At 42.7% G+C, this 21,854-nt stretch overlaps 1 protein-coding gene across 1 annotated transcript in view; it reads left to right on the plus strand.

The window, feature by feature from the left end:
* clcn1a (chloride channel, voltage-sensitive 1a) overlaps positions 1-21,854 on the plus strand; it is a 62,759-nt gene that overhangs the window by 29,501 nt on the left and 11,404 nt on the right. Inside the window, exons 10-21 of the mRNA XM_084080640.1 lie at positions 236-320; positions 2,296-2,397; positions 3,031-3,115; positions 7,502-7,657; positions 9,800-9,869; positions 10,893-11,003; positions 13,572-13,785; positions 14,818-14,951; positions 15,864-15,955; positions 17,682-17,789; positions 19,219-19,306; positions 20,790-20,872. Coding sequence (XP_083936766.1) covers positions 236-320; positions 2,296-2,397; positions 3,031-3,115; positions 7,502-7,657; positions 9,800-9,869; positions 10,893-11,003; positions 13,572-13,785; positions 14,818-14,951; positions 15,864-15,955; positions 17,682-17,789; positions 19,219-19,306; positions 20,790-20,872 — 1,328 coding nt within the window. The remainder of the gene's footprint in view (positions 1-235; positions 321-2,295; positions 2,398-3,030; positions 3,116-7,501; positions 7,658-9,799; positions 9,870-10,892; positions 11,004-13,571; positions 13,786-14,817; positions 14,952-15,863; positions 15,956-17,681; positions 17,790-19,218; positions 19,307-20,789; positions 20,873-21,854) is intronic.

Genomic DNA, 21,854 nt, shown 5'->3' on the forward strand with positions numbered 1-21,854 from the left:
GTGAAACGGTAGTACATGAATTACCTTACCTGCTAGTCTGCCTACCGTATCTCCCCTCTGTCATTAATCTAGCAGCAGTGCACCTAATGGGAAATCACAATATTTATGTTCCATGAGACCGTACTGTATACAGCTGTATTTACTGACTTTGATAGGCTGCACTAAAAGATCAGCAATTATGTCTATTTGTCTTTTCCTTTATCATTCTTCCTCCTTTTCTCCTCCTCTTCCTCAGTCACCATCACCGCTCTCTTCAGGACAAAGTTCCGCATGGACTTCCCCTTTGACCTGCAGGAGCTGCCTGCCTTTGCTGTCATTGGGTGAGAGATGGAAAAACAATGTGTGCTGTATGTAGGCCTGAACCCTGCGTGTGTGTGTGTGTGTGTGTGTGTGTGTGTGTGTGTGTGTGTGTGTGTGTGTGTGTGTGTGTGTGTGTGTGTGTGTGTGTGTGTGTGTGTGTGTGTGTGTGTGTGTGTGTGTGTGTGTGTGTGTGTGTGTGTGTGTGTGTGTGTGTGTACATGTATGGGTGGGTGTGTATTAGCCTGCTGGGAGCCATTCTTTCTCGCAAATAAACATTATTTATATATACTTGTGTGATGTAAGTAAGTAAGTAATTCGGTCGGAGATGCTTATAGTCGGTATCAGCGAGAGTTTATCCCCGTTACAATGCGCTAGACCACCTGGAGATGGATCGCTGAGGTGGAGCGTCACTCTTACCATCAGCTCCCAGTACTTAACCGCACGACTTGCCGCACCCAAACCGTGCTACTCGTTGGTGGTGCCCGGAATCGAACCCATAACCTTGTGGTTCAAAGGCGAGAACTCTACCGACTGGGCTACCCGGACACGTGATGTCTGAATTGCATTGTAACTGGGGCATTCTTTCGGTCCCTCAGTGGAACGCAGCCCCTAATGGTTTCCATAGTTGATGACATGATATAAAGGCCGTCGTCACTAGCGTTGTTTATTCACGAAGACGAGAAAATAGCACTTGAACAACACTTTGAGTTAATAGCTTAACATTCCTGTAAATGAGGAACTGGTTACGTCCTCCTGGGAAGCCAGTTGGCTCAGAACACGGAATGTGTGTCTCATCTGTATTGGTACGCAGCCGTTCTGTGAACGGAGGTCGAAGGTCGCCGTTTTCCACTTTGTGCCCACATAAACTCCAGTGTCTACTCAGCCGTAAATTCAATAATTACCCCCTTTTCTGCCCAATGTAGTCATTAAGCCAATTAATTCCTCCCCACACACATTTCCGTGTATTGTCACTGCTGTTGTACCCAGTATTGCAAGATTTTGTGAGAGAAATAAGCAACCAGGTCTATGAAAACAACCCCAACAGAAATGACTATAGGCTACATGAGCTCTCTAACCCTATACTGTATATACATTATATAGTATATACAAGCTTGTAGATCTGCTATTTTTAAAAGAAAGTCTTGAAAAAAGGTCTGGTATGGGGGTCCCTGACTTTAGATGGGGGGGGGGGGGGGGGTCGATGGACAAATACAAATTAATTTGGGGATCCTTCACATGAAAATGTTTGAGAACCACTGGTTTAAACGACATTAGGAAATAAGCCCAAAAACAAGCGGCTTTACAGAAAAATAAGCCCAAAGTCACTTATATTAATAAGCAGACATGGCAACACTGAATATTCCCTACTGACAAGCGCCACCCTCCAGCCTGTAGGGGTACGTGCAGTGACAAATTCACCCTTCCCGCCCGGCTGGCACTGGGAATAGCAACGTTCCAGCGTGTCTTTATCATAGAAATGCATGGTGGCAGAAAGGTCTTCACCATAGAAATGCATGGTGGCAGAAAGGTCTTTACCATTGAAATGCATGGTGGCAGAAAGGTCTCTACCATAGAAATGCATGGTGGCAGAAAGGTCTCTACCATAGAAATGCTCAGTGGCAGAAAGGTCTTTACCATAGAAATGCATGGTGGCAGAAAGGTCTTTAGAACCACTGCTGTAGACCCTTAGTTTGCACTGATTGATCAGCTATTGTTTCTTTTTTTATCAGTCCTCTTACCCAGGGTTAAATAAAGGCAACTTTGAATTTGACCCACAACTCCTCCAGATTAAGGCTCAAAGGTGAATTTCGCTGCCTGTGAAAACCAACCAGCCTCTGCATGGCTCTCAACACTAATCCAACTTATCCTCACTGTGCTTGAACTAAATGATCCCCGACACTGGCTGCATGTAGACTTTTAATTGAGCTGTTAGGGAGGAAGAGACACTTGAGTTACAATTTGTTTCATTAAAATGCTGTTCGCCTTGGTGTCCAGGATCTCCTGTGGGTTCTTGGGGGCCTTCTTCGTCTACCTCAACAGACAGGTGGTTTTGTTCATGAGACGACCCAACGCCATGACCCGATTCCTCACTAAACAGTGAGTGTGACTGACAGTGTATGCACAGTAAAATCCTTAGTGTTTGATTTAAAGCTAGGGTAAGTGATTTTCTTTGGTTAAAATAATTCTAAAATATTCTTTGTTAAATAGCTCTATATTCTGATAGTACTCATCGATATAGTGTTTTGTTCAGTAACAGGAGTCTCCATGTCTCTCCAGCTCTTTAATAAACAGAAAATACATTTTTTAAACTCAGTCAGGATACAGATTAAACAAGTGAAATTGGAAGTGATGACACAAAGAAATGAGCAGATTAAATTGGAACTGGAACACTATAAAAATGAAGATGATAAATGGGTACTCTCTCCTGATTGGCTGAAATTTTGTCACCTACCAGAATTATCTTTCCCTGTTCCCCAGACAGGGCGACTCCTGTTACTGAACAAAGTAACACTCTATAGTCTATAGCAATGAATACTATCAGAATATAGTGCTTTAACCTTGTAACATAAACGTTTTGTTTTAACCAAAAAAATAGCACTTACCCTGCCATTAACCGAAAGTTTAAACTCTGAAGAGAGCACAAATGGAACCAAATGGACCCATGTGAAGTACAGGCTTCATGGCTGAGGTCTGCTGACATCTTCGTCTGTCCTTTTCCTCCCCATGCAGTCGACTCATCTTCCCTGCTGTCGTCACCTTCGTGATCTCCTCTCTGACCTTTCCTCCTGGGTTTGGACAGTTCATGGCTGGAGAGGTGAGAGGTGACGTCAGACCGTTTTGCAGTTCTTATTAAAATCAGCGTGCATTATTATTATTGTTAGCTGGGAGGGTAGATAGTAAAAAATCATAACAATTGTGCACTTGATTTTTTGGCGTGGTGTTGGGTATGGGCATAAGGTTTTTCAGAATCCATCGCATACAAGTTGGGCTGGCCCCCTAGTTGCCGGTATGCAAAACCAAGTGTTAGACACCAAAACTACCTTTTCTAGGTTGAAAAACAATTGAGATATAGCCATTTTAACCTACCGGCAGCCATCGTGGAAGCCATCTTGAAAATGATGCCTTTCCGGAAGTTAGATTTTCCTAGATTTTTAGTATGCTATTTAGCATGCCCAATAGTAACAGAATCCATTGAAAAACATTATGTATAACTTTTTTGGGGGTTCAATCAACCATATACTGACCTGTCTAATATTGGAGTTTCTGCATTGTCCGCCACTAAGGTTCAAGCCCAACTTGCGCAGAATGGTTTTTGAAAATGTTACGCCATGAAAAAAATAAGGGAAAAAGAATTGTCACAAAGTGCACAATCGTCATGATTTTCCCTCCCCAGTGATATGGCTTATTATTATTTGGCTTGATTGACTAGTGAAGAACTCCAAGTGTGTTGGGCCATGTCCAGCTCATCTCCTCTATGTCCCGTTGGGAGAGTGTCAGCTAAATGCCTAGACTGTTTTGATCGGCGCCGAGAGGCCCATTGAGCTGGAGAACTGCCAACATCCAAATAGAACTTAACATACTACTATGGAGACGGCACTGACCCAGAATCAGTCAATGGCCTAAGGTGTTGACGGGCAAATCCAGTGGTGTAAAGTAAGTACATTTTCTCAAGTACTGTACTTAAGTACAATTTTGAGGTGATTTTACTTTACTGGAGTATTTCCAATTGGCTATACTTTTACTTCTACTCCACTACACCTCAGAGGAAAATATTGTACACCACTACAATTATTTGAAAACTTTAGTTACTAGTTACTTTGCAGATATAAATGATTTCATTATAAAACATACTTTAACCACTTTAGCCCTATTTTATACCTAGGCTATTTGAAAATACCCGATATACAAGCTCACAATGCGTCACATTGCGACGCGTTGTGAGCTTGTAGATCTGCTATTTTCAAACATGTTAGTACTTTTGGTACTTTAAGTACATTTTGATAACAATACTTTTGTACTTTTACTCAAGTAAATTTTGAATTCCGGACTTTTACTTGTAACAGAGTACTTCAACATTGCAGTATTGATGCATTTACTAAAGTAAAACATTTGAGTACCTTTTCCACCACTGATTAAATCACCAGATGTCCCGATCCAAATGGTCAGTGGACAGTGCACCCGTTTTCAATTAGTGTTTCTAATTAGTGCCCTTTGCTCCAGTTAATGGGAAAACTTAATACTAAAGTTACAATGACAGTCTAGACAAAGTGGTTCTCAAACTTTGTCGTGCCAAGGACCCCCAAATTGCTATGTATTTGGCCGCAGACTCCCATCTGAAAATGTTATCATCTATCAAAAATAGCACATCTACAAGCTCATAGCGTGGCACGAAGTGACACGTTATGAGCTCCTATATCTTCTATTTTTAAATAGCCAACGTATAAAATATTGTTAAAGTGGTTCAAATGATTGTGACGCTATATTAACACATTTTGCTGAGGACCCCCCAAGGACCCCTGGGGGTCCCCGGACCCCACTCTGTGAACCAATGGTCTAGACCAGTGGTTCCCAACCACTTAACACGGCGGCGATTCTGCTGCCAAAATGTGAGGCAGGCCTAATCACCAAACATGAAGTGTCCCACCTCATTAATGCTCTGGTGGCAAAATGGGGGGCCAAAATAAATCATGTGCATTGGTATGCAGTTGGTCCCCCCCATTGGTGCTATAAAATTCTCCTCTATTCGTGGCTTGGGATTTTCACTAAGTGCTGCAATTTGCTTCCATTCAGCCACACAGGAGCATTAGTGAGGTCGGACACTTCATGTTGATACAAGTCCTGTCCCTTCTGATGAGCTGGAATTGGAATGGTGATGTGAATGCTGTCAGCACTGTGTATTTTGGGGGCATTTTGTTCAATGGCTATTTGTAAAAATGCCCAACATGTTGCTGAAACGTTGGACGTGGAGAACTATTTGTCTGATAGAGATCTTCTCTGTCTGTCTGTCTGTCTGTCTGTCTGTCTGTACACACAGACAGTAGAGGTGAAAGCTGCTCCAAGGCCAACGGCTCATATTCAGACAGCTGTAGATTAACAATGCTTTCAGCTCATCCAGCCATAAATAAGACTTTACACACACTCAAAATAGACCACTTAGTGTCAGCCAGGTGTGTGTGTGACGGGTGTGGTTTCACGGCATAATATAATTTATGCCGTGAAATATTATTTGAGTGTGTGTTAACGTGTTTCCCCAGTGTACTGTATATGTGGCTGTGTGCATTGGGTATGCATATCGTTGCTCTCGGGCAGAAACCTCTTATCTCCATATTTTAACTCTTTGTGTTTTTTTGTAAAATTAGCGCCGGCCCTACCCTCACACAAAAGCTTGTAGATCTGCTACTTTTGCAACTTTTGAAATTTTGAATCCTAAAAAGTAACAGTTTTGGACATGTGAGGTTTCTACCCGACAGAGACTAAATATGCTGTAGGTCTGTGTGCTTATATGCAATTGTTTTCTTGCGCGTGCGTGCGTGCGTGCGTGCACGCTTGCCAGTAACACCTGAATGTGTGTGAAACCTTATCGTCAGTGTTTTTTCTAGCACCCTTCTCAACACAAGCACTGTTGTTTGAACACGGTGGAATGGATTTTCTTCCAAATTGGTCTCATTAGAACAGAATCCTAGCCTTTTTAAGGTAATTAAATGGTCACAACTGTCACGTAAAACAATAATAATGGCATGGGCTTCCCTGTGCAATCTGTAGTTATGAATAGCAAGTTACTAGGTGTGTGCAGTTTGTGAACAAAGCAGCTAACGTGAGTTTGAGGTGAGTGGCATATAGTAGTGTTACCTGAGTGAGTAGTGATAAGCATATATCTTTAACCCATTTAATCCGGGAACGCAAACCGTATGTTGCTATAATATCAGTGGTTCTCAAACTTTTTCATGTCAAGGACCACCCAAAATTTTATGTATTTTGGTATTTGGTCATGGACATCTCAAAATATTTTGTTCCAGAGACCCCCCCAGAAGCAAAGATTTGAGTTAGAAATGTTTGCTTAAAACTATTTGTATTCAAAGTTTTGCAAAAATGTTGATGATTTAAAAAAAATAGCAGATCTAAAAGCTCATAGCGTGGCACTCGGTGCCGCGCTATGAGCCTGTATATCTTCTATTTTTGAATAGCAAAAGTATAAAATAATGGTTAAAGTGGTTACACAGATGCGTTCCCGGTTGTAATGGGCTAACGTTGCCTCTCGCCTTTTGTCTTGGTGACATTTATGCGGGGACATACAGTACAGTATTGAGACTCATGTAGCAGTAACATAAGAACCTAGTGACAGTACAAGGACACGGTGGGACAATAATACCAGTAGACAAAACACAGCACACACAGTGTGTGACCCTGGCGTATGTACACGTTCCTCTGCTGACCAAACCAAGTTTGTGGTTGTGTGTTGTAAACAAACACAACACAATGTCCTTGATCTTCTGACAAACAGTACAGTACAGTAGAGCATTGGTTCTCAAAGTGAAGTCCCCCAGGACCCCTACCCAGTAGAATTAGTTAATATAGCATCACAATCATTTTAACCACTTTAACCATATTTTATACGTTGGCTATTCAAAAATAGCAGATATACAAGCTCATAGCGGAGCACCGAGTGCCACGCTACGAGCTTGTAGATCTGCTACTTTTGAAAAATCCCTAGCACAAAATGTTTTTGACATGAAAAAGTTTGAGAACCACTGCAGTAGAGTATATCATCAGACACAGAAAAAAATAATCTACTCGCACTCTTTCGATTTTGATTTACCGTTTTTTCACTAAGTCAAAACGACACTGCCTTGGACTCCATCACCAGTGCAACATTCATGCACGTGAACAAATACGCGCGGCCGTTACACAGCTGTTGTTGTAATGGCTGATCCTGCCATCTGTGCCAGTGAGCTTGCCAGTGTTTGTGACATGAATGACTCACTGATGACTCATGTTGTGGACAGAACCAGTCAGTACATCTCTAAACACCCAATGTCCTATCAATTATAGACCATTGATCCCCTTCTGTGTGGCCTCTTTCTCTTTTCTTTTTTTGTTTGTTTGTTTCTTCCTTTCCATCCATCCCTCTCTCTCTGCCTCCCCCCTTCTCTCTTGTCCTCCCTCCTCCTCTCCTCTCCATGCCCTCCTCTTGTCTCCTCAGTTGATGCCCAGGGAGTGCATCAACTCTCTGTTTGATAACTTCACATGGACTAAGGTGGTGTCTTCCTCCCCTCCTGCTGCTCTGGGTCTCTCCACCGCCTGGATGCATCCCGACGTCAGTGTCTTCATCATACTGATCCTCTTCTTCGTCATGAAGGTGTGTGTGTGTGTGTGTGTGTGTGTGTGTGTGTGTGTTAGTGGTGTCAAAAATAATCGATTCATAGATTAATCGCGATGCGGACATGGACCATTATGAATCGATTCACAAATGTCAAAAATCGATTAAAAAATGCATTTTTCTTTTTTGGATTTCTTTTGGGAAAAGGTTTATCATTTTGCTAATTGCACAGAGCAGCAGCCAGATTTATATGTTGTTCAGTATATCTGACTGCTTGTATTGACTGATGAAAAAGTTGCCATGTTGTGCAGTAATATAGAAAAGTGTGATGCATCACGATGCATCGTCTAATCGAATTTAAGTGGTTAAATTCTAAGTGTTAATAACAGTTAAAATAATGTACATTACCGCTCTGTTAATTTAAATCTGAAGGTTGTAAAAGGTGACCAGAAGTAAAAAATAATTGGTACAAAAAAACAGACAGACAGGGAGGGAGGGAGGAGGGAGGGAAGGATTAGAGACGGTTAATTAAAAGCTGTAGCTGTGTGTCATCAGCGGTACAGACAGTCCCCCTGTGAGAGAAACACACTAATGCTGTTTGTTTTTCATGGCGTTCTCATTATGCTGTCTGGGATCATGAGCAAGTGACACCACTTCTCTCTCTCTCTCTCTCTTTAGTCTAGAACAGTGATTCTCAAACCTTTTCAAGTCAAGGACCCCCAAAATGATATGTATTTGGCCGTGGATTTGACCCCCAGGTGTCCTTGAAGGGGTTCCAGCAAAAGTAGTTAAAGCAGCACTATGTAGTTTGGGGTACCAGTGGCCACTTTGGACACAAATAACATGGCAGCCAACGTCTTTGACTTAACTCTCTCACTGCCAGACTTATTTCTGGCCGCGTTTGCCCACTGCCAGTGATTTTTCGATTTTCTTACCTTTTTCAAGTAGTCACAGAATATTTATCTCCATTATGATCGATCCCCTGATGATTGCTAATCACTGAGGGTTATACTGCGTGGTGATGTTATCTGGTCTGTGCTGATGTCATAACTATGGGCTTACCTTGCTACTAGCATGTTCTGCGTCAGGCAGGAGAATTGTATATAGTGTATACGTCAATATATTTATTGACTGTGTATCTTGTTCTATATAGATCTCTATCTAAATCAGTTTAACCACTTTAATCCCATTTTATACTATTCTGAAATAGACGATCTGCAAGCTCACAACGTGTCGGGATGCAACCTTCTCTTATGGGGGTCCCTGGCACAAAACATTTCCAGATTGGGGTCATAGATAGATAGATAGATACTGTAGATAGATAGATAGATAGATAGATAGATAGATACTGTAGATAGATAGATAGATAGATAGATAGATAGATAGATACCTTCATTGATCCTGTGGGGAAAATTCAGGCGCCAGAGACAGCACAGCAATAAAAATAACAGATACAGATACATAGAAGTGCAGCAGGTACAGAAGTGTAACATCACAATAAGACATCCTCAAACACATTAATTAATAAAAGTGTATCTTCTCTGTCGGGTGGAAACCTCATATGTCCAAATGTGTTATTTTTCAGGATTCAAATTCAAAAGTAGCAAATCTGCAAGCTCAAGACATGTCGCTTCACGCCGCTTTTCAAGCGTGTGGATCTGCTACTTTTGATGCTTTTGTGTGACGCTAGTAGTATGATCAAGTAGAGCGTTAATTATTTACGAAAAAAAAAAAGTTAGAATATAGAGATAAGACGTTTCTGCCCGACAGCGGCGATATACATAATTATATATATATATATATATATATATATGTCACAGTACGATTGAAAAACCAGTCAGATTGAAAAAGGTGCACTTGTTTTCACCGACAGAGTCGCGCTGTCTGAAGGTGACTTGAGCCACAAGAGGCACCGCCGAGCGAGCTTAGGCAAGTTGCCAGTCGCCGTGCCGTTGCAAAGTCACCTTCAGTCGACTCAGCGCCGTCCGAGTTATGATTTACCCACGCTCCCGGGGGAGAGCGGGAGCTGAACTCGAAGAAAAGCGCTCCTTTTTCAATCTGACTGTTATGTTTTTTCAATCATACTGTAACACATATACACTCTACTCGGGGTCCATGGCATAAATACATATTCATTTGGGGGTCCTTGACATGACCACTGTCCTCTCTCTTCCTGTGTAGTTCTGGATGTCTGCGGTGGCCACTGCCATGCCCATTCCCTCTGGAGCCTTCATGCCAGTCTTCATCCTGGGTAAACAGTAAACACCACCAAGGATGGACACTAACTAAAGTATATCGTTGCTGTCGGACAGAAACCTTGTATGTCCAAAAAACGTTACTTTTCAGGAAATGGAACTGACATTTTCCCAGAAATAGTAAAAATAGCCGATCTACAAGCTGAGAGCTTGCTATTTTCACTACTTTTTGCTTGACACTCAGTACGGCAAAGTAGGAAAAAACATAATGGGAAATATGGAGATAGGAGGTTTCTACCCTACAGCGATGATATTTACTCAATTACTGTACATATAGTACTTTTACTTTACTTGAGTATTTCCATTTTATCATATTGGAAAATTAACAAATATATAACAAAATACTGCACTTTTTACTCCAATTATCTGACAGCTTTAGTTCATTTACTTTGCAGATTTAGATGAACATAAAACTTGCATTAACCATTTAGCCCTATTTTATAAGTTTCAGCTATTCAAAAACAGCTCACAGCGGTATGTGACACCCCCGCAACGATACGTGTAAAAAAAAATAAAAAATAGTGCTTTTACTTTGGTGCTGTGAAAATATTTTGATGACAATTTACTTATAACAGAGTATTTCTACATTGTGGTATACAAATGTTAAAAAATAGTGCTTTTATTTTGGTGCTGTGAATATATTTTGATGACAATTGACTTATAACAGAGTATTTCTACATTGTGGTATTGCTACTACTTTTACTTGAACCACTTAAACCCCAGCTTTCGTACTGTGGGGAAAGCTATTTTCAGCTAATACAGAAAATAAACTAGTATAGAGCCCTGAGGGACTCCGCTGAACCATATGGGGTTTAATTGGTTAGATTTTGCTTAGCCTTTTTTCCCTTAGGTCTTTTACTCTATGCCTTAATTCACCTTTAACCTTTAATCTACTTTAAATCCCACCCTTCTCACATAAGAAGGGTTTGTTTTTGCGTTTTTGTTTTGTTTTGCCGTTGCATTTTTTTTGCCATTGTTATGCGTTATAGATAAAATGTATTATTATTATTATCATGCAGGTGCGGCGTTTGGTCGTCTGGTCGGGGAGATCATGGCCACTCTGTTCCCTCACGGCATCGTGTTTGACGGCATCCTGTACCGCATCATACCTGGAGGGTACGCAGTCATTGGTTAGTCCCCCCTCTCCTCCTCCTCCTCTGCTTTCGCTCTCTCCCTACTCCTCTTCCTTTTGTAACCCCTTAACTCCATTCAATTTGGGAAAACTGTGTCATTTTAGATTTGAGCTATAACCATTATCTTATACTTTGGCTATTCAAAAATAGCAGATCTATTTTTTTTTAAATCTTGAACATTAAATGTAATGTGCAAATCTTTGAATGCATATATTTTTTGAAAAACATTTTTAACTCAAATCTTTGCTTCTGGAGGTCCCTGGAACAAGATATTTTACTATGTTCGCTTTAAAATATATATATTTAAAGATGTGCACACATTTCCACGATTTTTGAATAGCGAAAGCAATCTTAAAATTACACAGATGCGTTCCCAGATTGAATGGGTTAAACCCAGTGGTTCCCAAACATTTACCGGATCAGGGCACTATGAATGGTAAATAAATGCTGCATTTATGTAGCGCCTTTCATCCTAGGCGCTTTACAATGTTACATTCACCCATTCACACACAGACAGCGGAGGAAACCATGCAAGACAACAACCTGCTCATAGGGAGCATACTAATGCATACCAAACCGGGGGTCCTCCAAAATGAAAAAGGTTTGAGAACCACTGTTCTAATGACTCCTCCACACTGCTCCTCATAATCTGCCTTCTCCTCCTCCTCCTCCTCATCCCTCCTTTTTCCTGTTGTGTGTTTTGTTAGTGCTGCGTTCCCTATCATATGGGTTTTTTCATAAATTAACACCCTACTTGATCATACTACAGCGTGACACAAAAGCATCAAAAGTAGCAGATCTACAGACTCGAAACGTGGCGCAAAGACACATTTTTATATATATAAAATATATATAAAAATATATTTATATTCAAAGATTTGCACACATTTTCACGATTTTTCAAAAATAGCAGATATACAAGCTCATAGCGCGGCACTCAGTGCCGCACTATGAGCTTGTATATCTGCTATTTTTGAATAGCCAAAGTATAAAATAATGGTTAAAGTGGTTACACAGATGCGTTCCCGGTTTTTAATGGGTTAAGATGCATCCTGCGGGTAATCAGGGTGTAACTAATTCGACATCACTGGGGGGCAGCAGTGGCTCTAGAGGTCCGCTAGGGAAGCGGAAGGTTCCCTGTTCGATTCCGGTTCCCCCTTCCTTTGAGCAAGACACTGAACCCCTAACTGCTCTTGACGAGCAGGGTGGTACTTTGCATTGTTTTCCTCTACTGTCGGTGTGTGAATGGGTTCAGGTAATGCACCCTTTGGATAAAGGCGCTATATTATGTAAATGTACCATTTACCATTTATCGCCATTTATTTAACACATCTAATCCTGGCATAAATGCACCCAGTTGAATATTTAAGACCCAATTTTGGAAGATCTTTGAAGATCTAAATTCAAGCTTGGTGTTCCAGGGCTGGCCTTTTAATGCCAGATGTGAATCCAGATGTGATCCAGGTGAGGCGACGTCTAAGCCACCAATGCACAAGGAAATGTCAGCTGTAAAAGGAGTGTCGGAGGTGTGATGGCGAGATGTCATCGTATACATTCCCTCGCCTGTCTGTCAAATATGACCCTCTATACTGTAGATCCATGTCACCCTGTGTAGACCCACCTGCACACCTCTCCTCCATCCCTGAAACCTCTCTCTCTTTCCCTCTCTCCCCTATCCTTAAATCTCTTGGCCGTTCCTGTCTCATATTTGACCTTTGACCTTTAGGCTCCCTGTCCGTTCTCATTATAGGTTTGTTATCGGTCTGGCGTTCGTTCCCCTCAGAACTTCTTCAAAGAGCTTCTCCTCCTTTCATCACTCCTTTTTTCTCCCTCTAACCTTGGACCAAGACTCGTCAGAGATTTATTTTATCGATGACATCTGTGTATCTCTGACATTCATGGAGACTTCCCCAAATAGTGTTTGGAATTCCACGCTCTTTGTCCGTGCTTTTTCCATATGGGATTAAAACACCTATTTTTTAAACAATACGGAAAATAATCTAACATATGTTTACCAGTGATAGAATATGACCTTCTCACATGGTTTGAAGATAAAGATAAAGTGAACTGACCTACTGAGGAAGTTCAGAGAAATGTATACGTGTTGAGTATTGTAGGTCATTGGTTCTCAAAGTTGGGTCCGGGGACATTTTAACCACTTTATTCATTTATGTTATGTTGGCTGTTAAAAAATAGATACAAAAGCTTGAGTTTGTACATCTGCTATTTTTGAAGATGTATTATTATTTTTTTCCTTTTTACATAAATCTTCTCTTCTGGGGGTCCCTGGCACAAAATATTTTCAGATGGGGCTCGGCGGCCAGGTACATATCGATTTGGGGGTCCTTGAAAGTTTGAGAGCCACTGTTGTAGGTCATTGTGAAGTCGCTAAATCAATAAGAGAGATATCTGACGGTGTTGGTCCAAGGCTACTATTACTGCATGTCTCCTCCACTGTTCCCTTCCTTACTTTGCCTCTTCTCTTCCCGTCTTTTCTCTCCATCCCCTAACCTCCCTCCTCTTCCTTCTGTCTGTCTCCCCTTTCTCTCTCTCTCTCTCTCTCAGGTGCGGCGGCGTTGACCGGGGCGGTGACCCACACCGTGTCCACGGCGGTGATCTGCTTCGAGCTGACGGGGCAGATCTCTCACATCCTGCCCATGATGGTGGCTGTGATCCTGGCCAACATGGTGGCCCAGGGCCTGCAGCCCTCCCTCTACGACTCCATCATCCAGGTCAAGAAGCTGCCCTACCTGCCCGAGCTGGGCTTCGGACACATCAGGTCGGTGTTGTTTTAGTATTTTTTGTGAAGTTATTGTTACTCTGCTGTACCTTACAGTTACTTCTCTTGTACTCTGTATCTGTACCTTAACTGCTGTGCTGCCTTTGGCGACATAATCGAACTTATCAATTTAATCAATTATTTAAAACATATATATTTGGAAGGAAAATCTTGAAATTATTTTGTCGTGATGGGACTCATTGTGAGCTTGTAGATCAGCTATTTTTGCTAGTATTAAATAGGCCTTGTCAATAATCTTATACAATAATAATAATAATACAAAATCTATAAAATGTTTTTATGTTTATTGATATATCAAAAAACACGCTTCTCAAATGTTCGAGCAATCGAAAAAGTAATTGATAGAATATTTTCAAAGAAAATAATGGATCATTGCATAATGTGGAGGTGTGTGCACGTGTGTAATCCGTGCAACAAAGACGAGACCAGAGTTACTGACGTAACTCAGACTCAATGAACTTCTCTGCTTTCATTGTCTGTGAAAGGAGAGAAGTTCAATGAGCCTGGGTCCGTCTGACCCCAGCCTGATCTATTAATAACAGAACTGGCCCGAGCCTAGCCCTAATAAACCCATGTTGTTGGGTCTTGCAGACCTCTAGCGTGTTCCAGCCCGGTATATATATTGGCATTTTCAGCACCCTCTAGTGGACAAAGGTGTGAGGCGTGTCATACGTACTCTACTACTCACACTGAACAGAGACAGAGAGACTAATAAACAACCTCATTACAGTAGTTTTGCATCTCTTTCACAGCTCAACTGATAATAGGGGTAAAATGTTAGCCTTTTAAAAAGCCTACAGTATATCTGTGTATATATTAAAGATACAGCACTGTTGAAGAATTTGCGGAGATATTAAACTGAATATATTCTGATCGATTAGGATTCGTGTGTGTGTGTGTGTGTGTGTGTGTGTGTGTGTGCGTGTGCGTGCACGCTTGTCATTGTCCACTCAACATATTTGGATTGATTGATTGATCACTTTGATTGACAGTTGTGTCCCGCCCCCACAGCCAGTATAACATCTTCGTGGAGGACATCATGGTGAGGAAGGTGAAGTTCATGTCCTCCCACACCACCTACAGCGAAATCATCCACCTGCTGGAATCCACCTCTCTCAAAACCATACCCCTGGTGGACTCTAAAGGTACACACAACCTTACCATTGGTCCACTCTAAAGGTAGCTTAAAGAAGACCCACAGCGCTGCTGGTTTTTCAGTCAAGGTGTCCTTGCTAAAGCCTGATTTATACTTTGTTGTGTACCAGTGTTGTGCACCGAAAACATCTACAAGCTCACAATTACACTTTAGGCATTTAGCTCTTATCCAGAGTGACTTACAATAAACAAGGTCAATAATCATATAAATAGAATGCCGCTAACATTAATCGAAAGAGAAGATGGCAAGAAGGGGTACAGGGAGAGGGAAGTGCTAGGGGATGAGGTGGAGTCTTCAGATTATGGCAGAAGATTGGGAGTGAGTCTGCAGTTCTGACTGCTACTGTTCCACAGTTTGGGAGCCAGGAGGGAGAAAAGCCTAGTTTGAAGCATTGTCCAGGGTTTTAGGGACAGCTTGGTCACCATTCCTGTGTTAGCTGATCTAAGTGAGTGGGAGGGGTTGTAGGGTTGGATCAGGTATGGGCCGGGTGCCATGCCTTTGGTTGCCTTGTTGGCCAACATCAGTGTTTTGTTACGGGCAGCAACTGGGAGCCAATGGAGGGAGGGAGCGGAAAAGGGAGGAGACATGGCGATTTTGTCAGGTGAGCATGATGCCGGTCAGGAGGGTCAGGAGGGAGTTACAGTAGTTAAGCTCTGAGATGACACGTTGCAAGCATGTAGATCGGCTATTTCCGGCTTATGACACATCATACAACACCAGCAGATAAATGAAAGTAATTACTTGGAAGAAAGAGTAGAAAACTAGCAGTAGTCTGAAGTTGAGAACTGTCTGAAACCATTGATTGCATGGATGAAAGAATAAAAATACTGTTAAGATCTGAAGGTTCAGCCACCATTAAACTCTTGTGTAACCGTCTGTGATTTTACTTCCTGGTTCCCAGATTCTATGATCCTATTGGGTAGCATCGACAGGGTGGAGCTGCTGGCCCTCTGTGATTGGTGGCTGTCAGCAGAGAGGCGGCTCATGATGCAGGTAAAAAAAAAACTGTCTAAAACCCTATTCGGGTTTGGTTCAGTGGTTCTCAAAGTGGGTTCTGGGGACCCCCAGGCGTCTTTTCCCTCGTGGAACGAATTAGTTAATATTAATATTATTAGTTACCACTTTAACCCCTATACAGTGCATTGGCTGTTTGAAAATAGTCGATCTACAAGCTCACAATGCATAATGACGCAATGCGTTGAGAGCTTGTAGATCTGCTTGTAGACCATTTTTAACATTTTAGTGACACAAATCTTGAGTGTGGGTCCCTGCCCCTGGCACAACATATTTTCAGATGGGGGGTCCACGGCTAAAATCATATTGATTTGGGGAGTCCTTGACATGAACCAATTTGAGAAGCACTGGACTAGATTGATAGGGGGAGGTGGGGTAATAATGTACTGTAATTAATACCAAAGCATCCATGTCAGTTATGCAGCAGTGGCAGTTATGCAGCAGTGGCAGTTTTGCAGCGGTGGCTGTTGATGGATCATCCATTGGCTGTTGTAAAGAGCTGGAGAGACGGGGAGACCCCTGTTACTGTACAAACACTCTATAGCAGTGATTCTCAAACTTTTTCATGTCAAGGACCCCAAAATGATATGTATTTTGGCTGCGGACCCCTATCTTAACACATTGGGTGGCAGTTTTTTTTGTGACGTTGAGTGCCAGAGATCTCACCGTTTGTAACGCTACGCTGTTTACAGCTGCAGACTCCATGACAAGCACCAGATTGTAAACAATATATGCGTGCACGATGGTCGATGGTCCTGGCTAACGCCTGGAACAATAACATCTCTCACGCGAGTCACCAGGGCGGAGTGATCTCGGATCGAACGGGACTCGTTTTTCCCAAGGGGCAAGGCTTGGATATTTACGATGAGGCCAACACGGAAGCTTATGAATGGCCAGAGTGAGGCACTGTTTTACCCTGCGCCGACCTGCAGTGTCAGAAAGAATTTATTTTAACGTAAGTGAATGGGTTTTTGACAAACTTTAGACTAGATTTTCTTACCGTAATAAAATTTAAAAAAAAAACATAAATTCTATATGCTTCCAGTCGCTAGTTTAAAGTCTCCTATCAATCATCATGATATGCGTTTTGCTAAATTATGGTCCCATTTATTCTAAAATTGACGATAAAGTAGGCTATGCTCCGGGAGGGGCGGGATGATTTGATTGACAACCTACACAACCAATAGCATTCATTCCCCGCCCCCGCTCTTGATTGACAAGCTACCCAACCAATAGCATTTTTGGGGGTTGTTTTCCGGTTCGCTGGTCACGTGTCTGGTCTCAACCAATAGCGTTTGAGTTCCGACGTGGCCAACTGTATATATTAACGATGGAGGAATGCATGTTCCTGAACTATCGGCTTCATTTTCGTTCTGTAGAAAGCAGGGGAGTGGCATTGTCCATTCATTTATACAGTCTATGGTTTTTCCCCACTGTAAAAAGTTAAGGAAATATGTCTTTTTTTGCAAGGAGATAGAATGGGAGCGGATGGGAGCCAGTTTTTTTGGCACGGTGATCCATCTGTCCCTTCCTTCTCAGAGTCCCCATGGGTGATTCCAGAGCTGCGCTAGCACCCCCGTTGTGGGAAAAAACTAAAAGATTGACTTCACAGAGAATCCCGGTTTTGGCACTCAGAGTCACTTTTTGCAAAACCGGGAAAACCCGGTCTGCGTGCACGTGTGTTTGTGTGTGTGTGTTGGTGCAGGGTGAGAGTCAACAGGAACCAAACCAGTGTGCCAAACACAGCTGGGAGTCGTTGGCCTTCGTAGACGAGGAGGGAGAGGAGGAGGAAGAGGAGAAGGAGGAGGAGAAGGTGAGGATTAGTCTGACCATCACACATCTCTGGGGAAATCTAAACTCAATAACATAGAGGCTGGAACAGCAGCGAGAACAGCCGCTTGCAAACAGTGCTCTGTCTAGACCAGGGGTCTTCAACAGGGGGTCCGGGACCCCTAGGGGGTCCTCAGAGATACTGTAAGAGGTCCGTCAAATCTGTGTGTGTCTGAAAAACGTTGAAGACCCCTGGTCTAGACTATTTTGACTGTGACGGTGGCCCATATGAGGCACATGCAGGGCTGGAATGAAGTATAAGCGCGAGCACACGCATATGTGTCGGAATAACATGAATAATTATTTTTGTATCCTCTACCCCAGTGGTTCTCAAACGTTTTCATGTCAAGGACCCCTAAATGAATGTGTATTTGGTCGCGGACCGCCATCTGAAAAGGTTTTGTGTCAGGGACACCCAGAAGAGAAGATGTGTGCTAATTATTTTTCTCGAAATTATTCAAAATGTTCCAAACATTTTCAATATTTTACAAAAATGTTCAAAAATAGCAGATGTACAAGCTCACAGCGTATTGCAATAAAATATGGAACGTTTGGAATATTTTTGAAACATTCTAACACCACAAATGCTCCCTTGCATAAAACATTTTCATGAAAATATTTCAGAACCACTGGTTTAAATCATTTTAAAAGCCTAAATCAGCAAGTAGACGTTAGAAACGAGCCCAAAAAACACAACCCGCAACTACCAAGACAGAAAAACAAGCCCAAAGTCGCTTATAATAAGCCATAGCAACCCTGCCGTAGAACCACGCTGCATTGGTGTATGTAAACAAACAGCTGTGATAGGAAGTAGAACGAGAGTGGTTCGACGCATGCGTGACTGGTCTATCTGGCAGCGCGTCACCGCCACCTAGCCACCTGGCATGCACACTACAGCGTTTTCAATCACTGTTGCGTCTCTGTCTAAACGCAGAATAAAAAGTGAGAACGCAACAGCACTTTTTTTTCTCTAGAGACCGTTGACGTCTAAACGTGGCCTGAGTGGTCACACCCTGCTGATCTGTAATGGGTGTCATCCTTGTATTTAATGTCACACACACAGCAGTCTTCTTCACCCTGAAGAAGGCAGCTTTGTCTGTTCGAAACGTTGGTGATTTTTCTGTCTCTGTGTCCACAATAAACTGACATCGGCAGCTCTGTGTGTGCGGCTTCACTCCCTTCATTATTTAGTGTTTAATCCTTTGGCTGGCACCTCGCAAGGAAAGGACCGGTGTGCACCTTTGGTAACCAACCGGTCCTTGAAATTAAAACATTCGAGAACCATTGTTCTGATAGTGCATTAATAATGATGTTGTGGTTGTCCTCGCCATGTTGAGTTGTACTCCAGTATAAACAGATTTTCCATATTAAGATGTTCTCTACAGTGTAATGTGTTGTTGTTCTCTGTCTAGACTAGTCCAGTACAGGAGGAGAGGAACGGCCCTCTGCCCTCACCTAAACCTCCGGAACCCTCCTTCAACCACACGACAACCCCAGCAGGTCTGTTCCATGCTCCCCTTCTCTCTCTCTCTGAGACATGCACACGCCACACTACATGTTAAAGGGATAGTTCACCCCCAAAATGACTTTTTTCTTATCGATTAGTCACCCGATGGAGACTTGAATTCATGGATATTTTTTTTGTTTTTGTCGCATTCCTAAGCCAATAATTTGATGACCGGCAGCGGTTCCGGTAGGAGACACAAAAAGTCTCCTTTGTGTGTCGTACTGGAACCGCTGCCTACTGGTCCGCTGGTCATCAAATTATTGGCTTAGAAATGCGACAAAAAAAAAAATATATCCATGAATTCAAGTCTCCATCGGGTAACTAATCGATAGAAAAACAAAGTACGGGAATCAAAACACATTTTCAGATTTTCGAAAAGATCCAGGATTTTGGTTTTACGAAAAAATACCATGACTTTCTTTATATTAATGTTTTTATATTAATGATACATTATCAATAAAAACTTGGTGTTTTGCCAATTATTAGGGGCCCAGTTGTTGCAAATATCCAGGCCCCACCGGTTGGAGGAATCATTGAACATGTCAGACAGTGACTAGTAGCAGCAAATGGAGACCAATAACAACCATTCACTTAAACGGTTATTTTGTCCCTGGCCCGGTGCTCTGACAGACTACTCTAGTGTCATTACTCTCGGGGACCTGGCATTGAAGAAGCCCATAAATGGGGTGTGATATCCCTGTGGGGGGGGCGTGCTGCTGGGGCTGTTAGTACAGTTCATGCTGGAGAGAGAAGAGAGAGTACATCCACTCTTCTCTCCCAGAGATCAGCCAAAAACGTGTCCGAAGGAATCATTTCTTCCTCCAGTTCCCCACAGGGATGAATGTGTCACACGTAGTGACTAAGCTTTTAGTCACCGCTGCCCCCGGCGGGGCCATAGACAACCAGACGCTTTGTCACGTCACCCCACAGCATTAATGCCCTACTTGATCACACTACAGCGTCACGCAAAAGTATCAAAAAAAAGTTGCAGATCTGCAAGTTCGAAACGCGGCGCGAAGCAACATGTTTTGAGCTTGTGGATCTGCTTTGAATTTGTTTTTTAATTTGAATCCTGGAATGTAACAGTTTTGGGCATGTGAGGTTTCCACCCGACAAAGATGATAAATGCCTGATCGGAATTATTTGAGACCTGGCAGTCCCCAGCACAATGAGGAGCAGTTTAGGCACTTTATTACTTTTACTTTAAGTTTATTGTATACTAAGATTTGGAATAATTTTTTTATGACAAATCTTGTATGGGGGTCCCTGGCACAAAACATTTTCAGATGGGGGTCTGCGGCCAAATACATATCAATTTGGGGGTCCTTGACATGAAAATGTTTGAAAACCACAGATTTCAAAAGCTACTACTGTAGATACTTTCCGTATAATGTATTGTCCTCAACATGCTCTCCAACCTCTCTCTGTCGATTTCCTTCTTTCTCTCTCTCTCTGCCTGTGTCTCTCTCTCCTCAGAAAAAGGCCCTCTCCAGTCAGTGAGGAGAACATTGCAGAGGCTCTTCTCATCTAAGAGCAGACAGACGGAAGGGCAAACACAGGTGTGTGCGTGTGCGTGTGCGTGTGCGTGTGCGTGTGCGTGTGCGTGTGCGTGTGCGTGTGCGTGTGCGTGTGTGTGTGTGTGAGAGAGAGAGAATAAAAAGCTGGTCTTCGGGTCCGACGAGACCTGTGGCCGAGGAACAATACTTTGGACCCTTCTTGGTTCGGGGCTCTGGTCTGAGGTTCAGACCTGTGCTACCCTCTACTGTACGTTCACATCTTTGTGCGTTTCCCTTCCATGTACATGGATGTACATGCGTCTCCCACCCATGCACCACCGACATGATGAGCCATTTGAATGTAAATCCCATCTAAAGGACCAGGAATAAATATTGATCCATTTCTTGTGAATGATTTTTTTATCACACTGGTCTGGTTTCCTTTCAAGCCCCCATTTGAACCTATTGATTAATGGCTACACATGAATACACAAACCGATTGATCTAAGTAAGTGTTACATCTGAGTTGAGGGTTGTTGTAGTCTAGTAGACAGTATGACTTACTGTTGCCACACCAGCCCGTTTGGCATTACCAACCATGCCACGTTCAAAGTCATTTAAACTACCTTTCTTCCCCATTTCTGTTTTTAGCGGTGCCAACCGCTCTACACTTGACTTTGTCCGTATGTCCGTCCGTCCGTCCGTATCAGCACGGGATGATGAGCACGGGATTTTACACAGCTATAACTCCAGTTTGCAGCATGCCACCAAGTCCAAATATGGTATGTGGACTTAGACCACCAATAGGGACGAGCATGAATTGCTGAAGTTATCACAGCGGGGTCCAGGGACCCCCCGCGTATGTTCTGTCCGTCCGCCCGTTTAGGGCACGGGATTTAAAACAGCTATAACTCCAGGTTGAAGCCTGCCACCAAGTCCTAATTTGGTATGTGGACTTACACCACCAATAGGGACGAGCATGAATTTCTGAAGTTATCACAGCGGGGTCCAGGGACCCCCCGCGTATGTTCTGTCCGTCCGCCCG

The sequence above is a fragment of the Gymnoscopelus microlampas genome, assembly GCF_963454915.1.
Source record: "Gymnoscopelus microlampas genome assembly, chromosome: 15".
NCBI classification, from domain to species: Eukaryota; Metazoa; Chordata; class Actinopteri; order Myctophiformes; family Myctophidae; genus Gymnoscopelus; species Gymnoscopelus microlampas.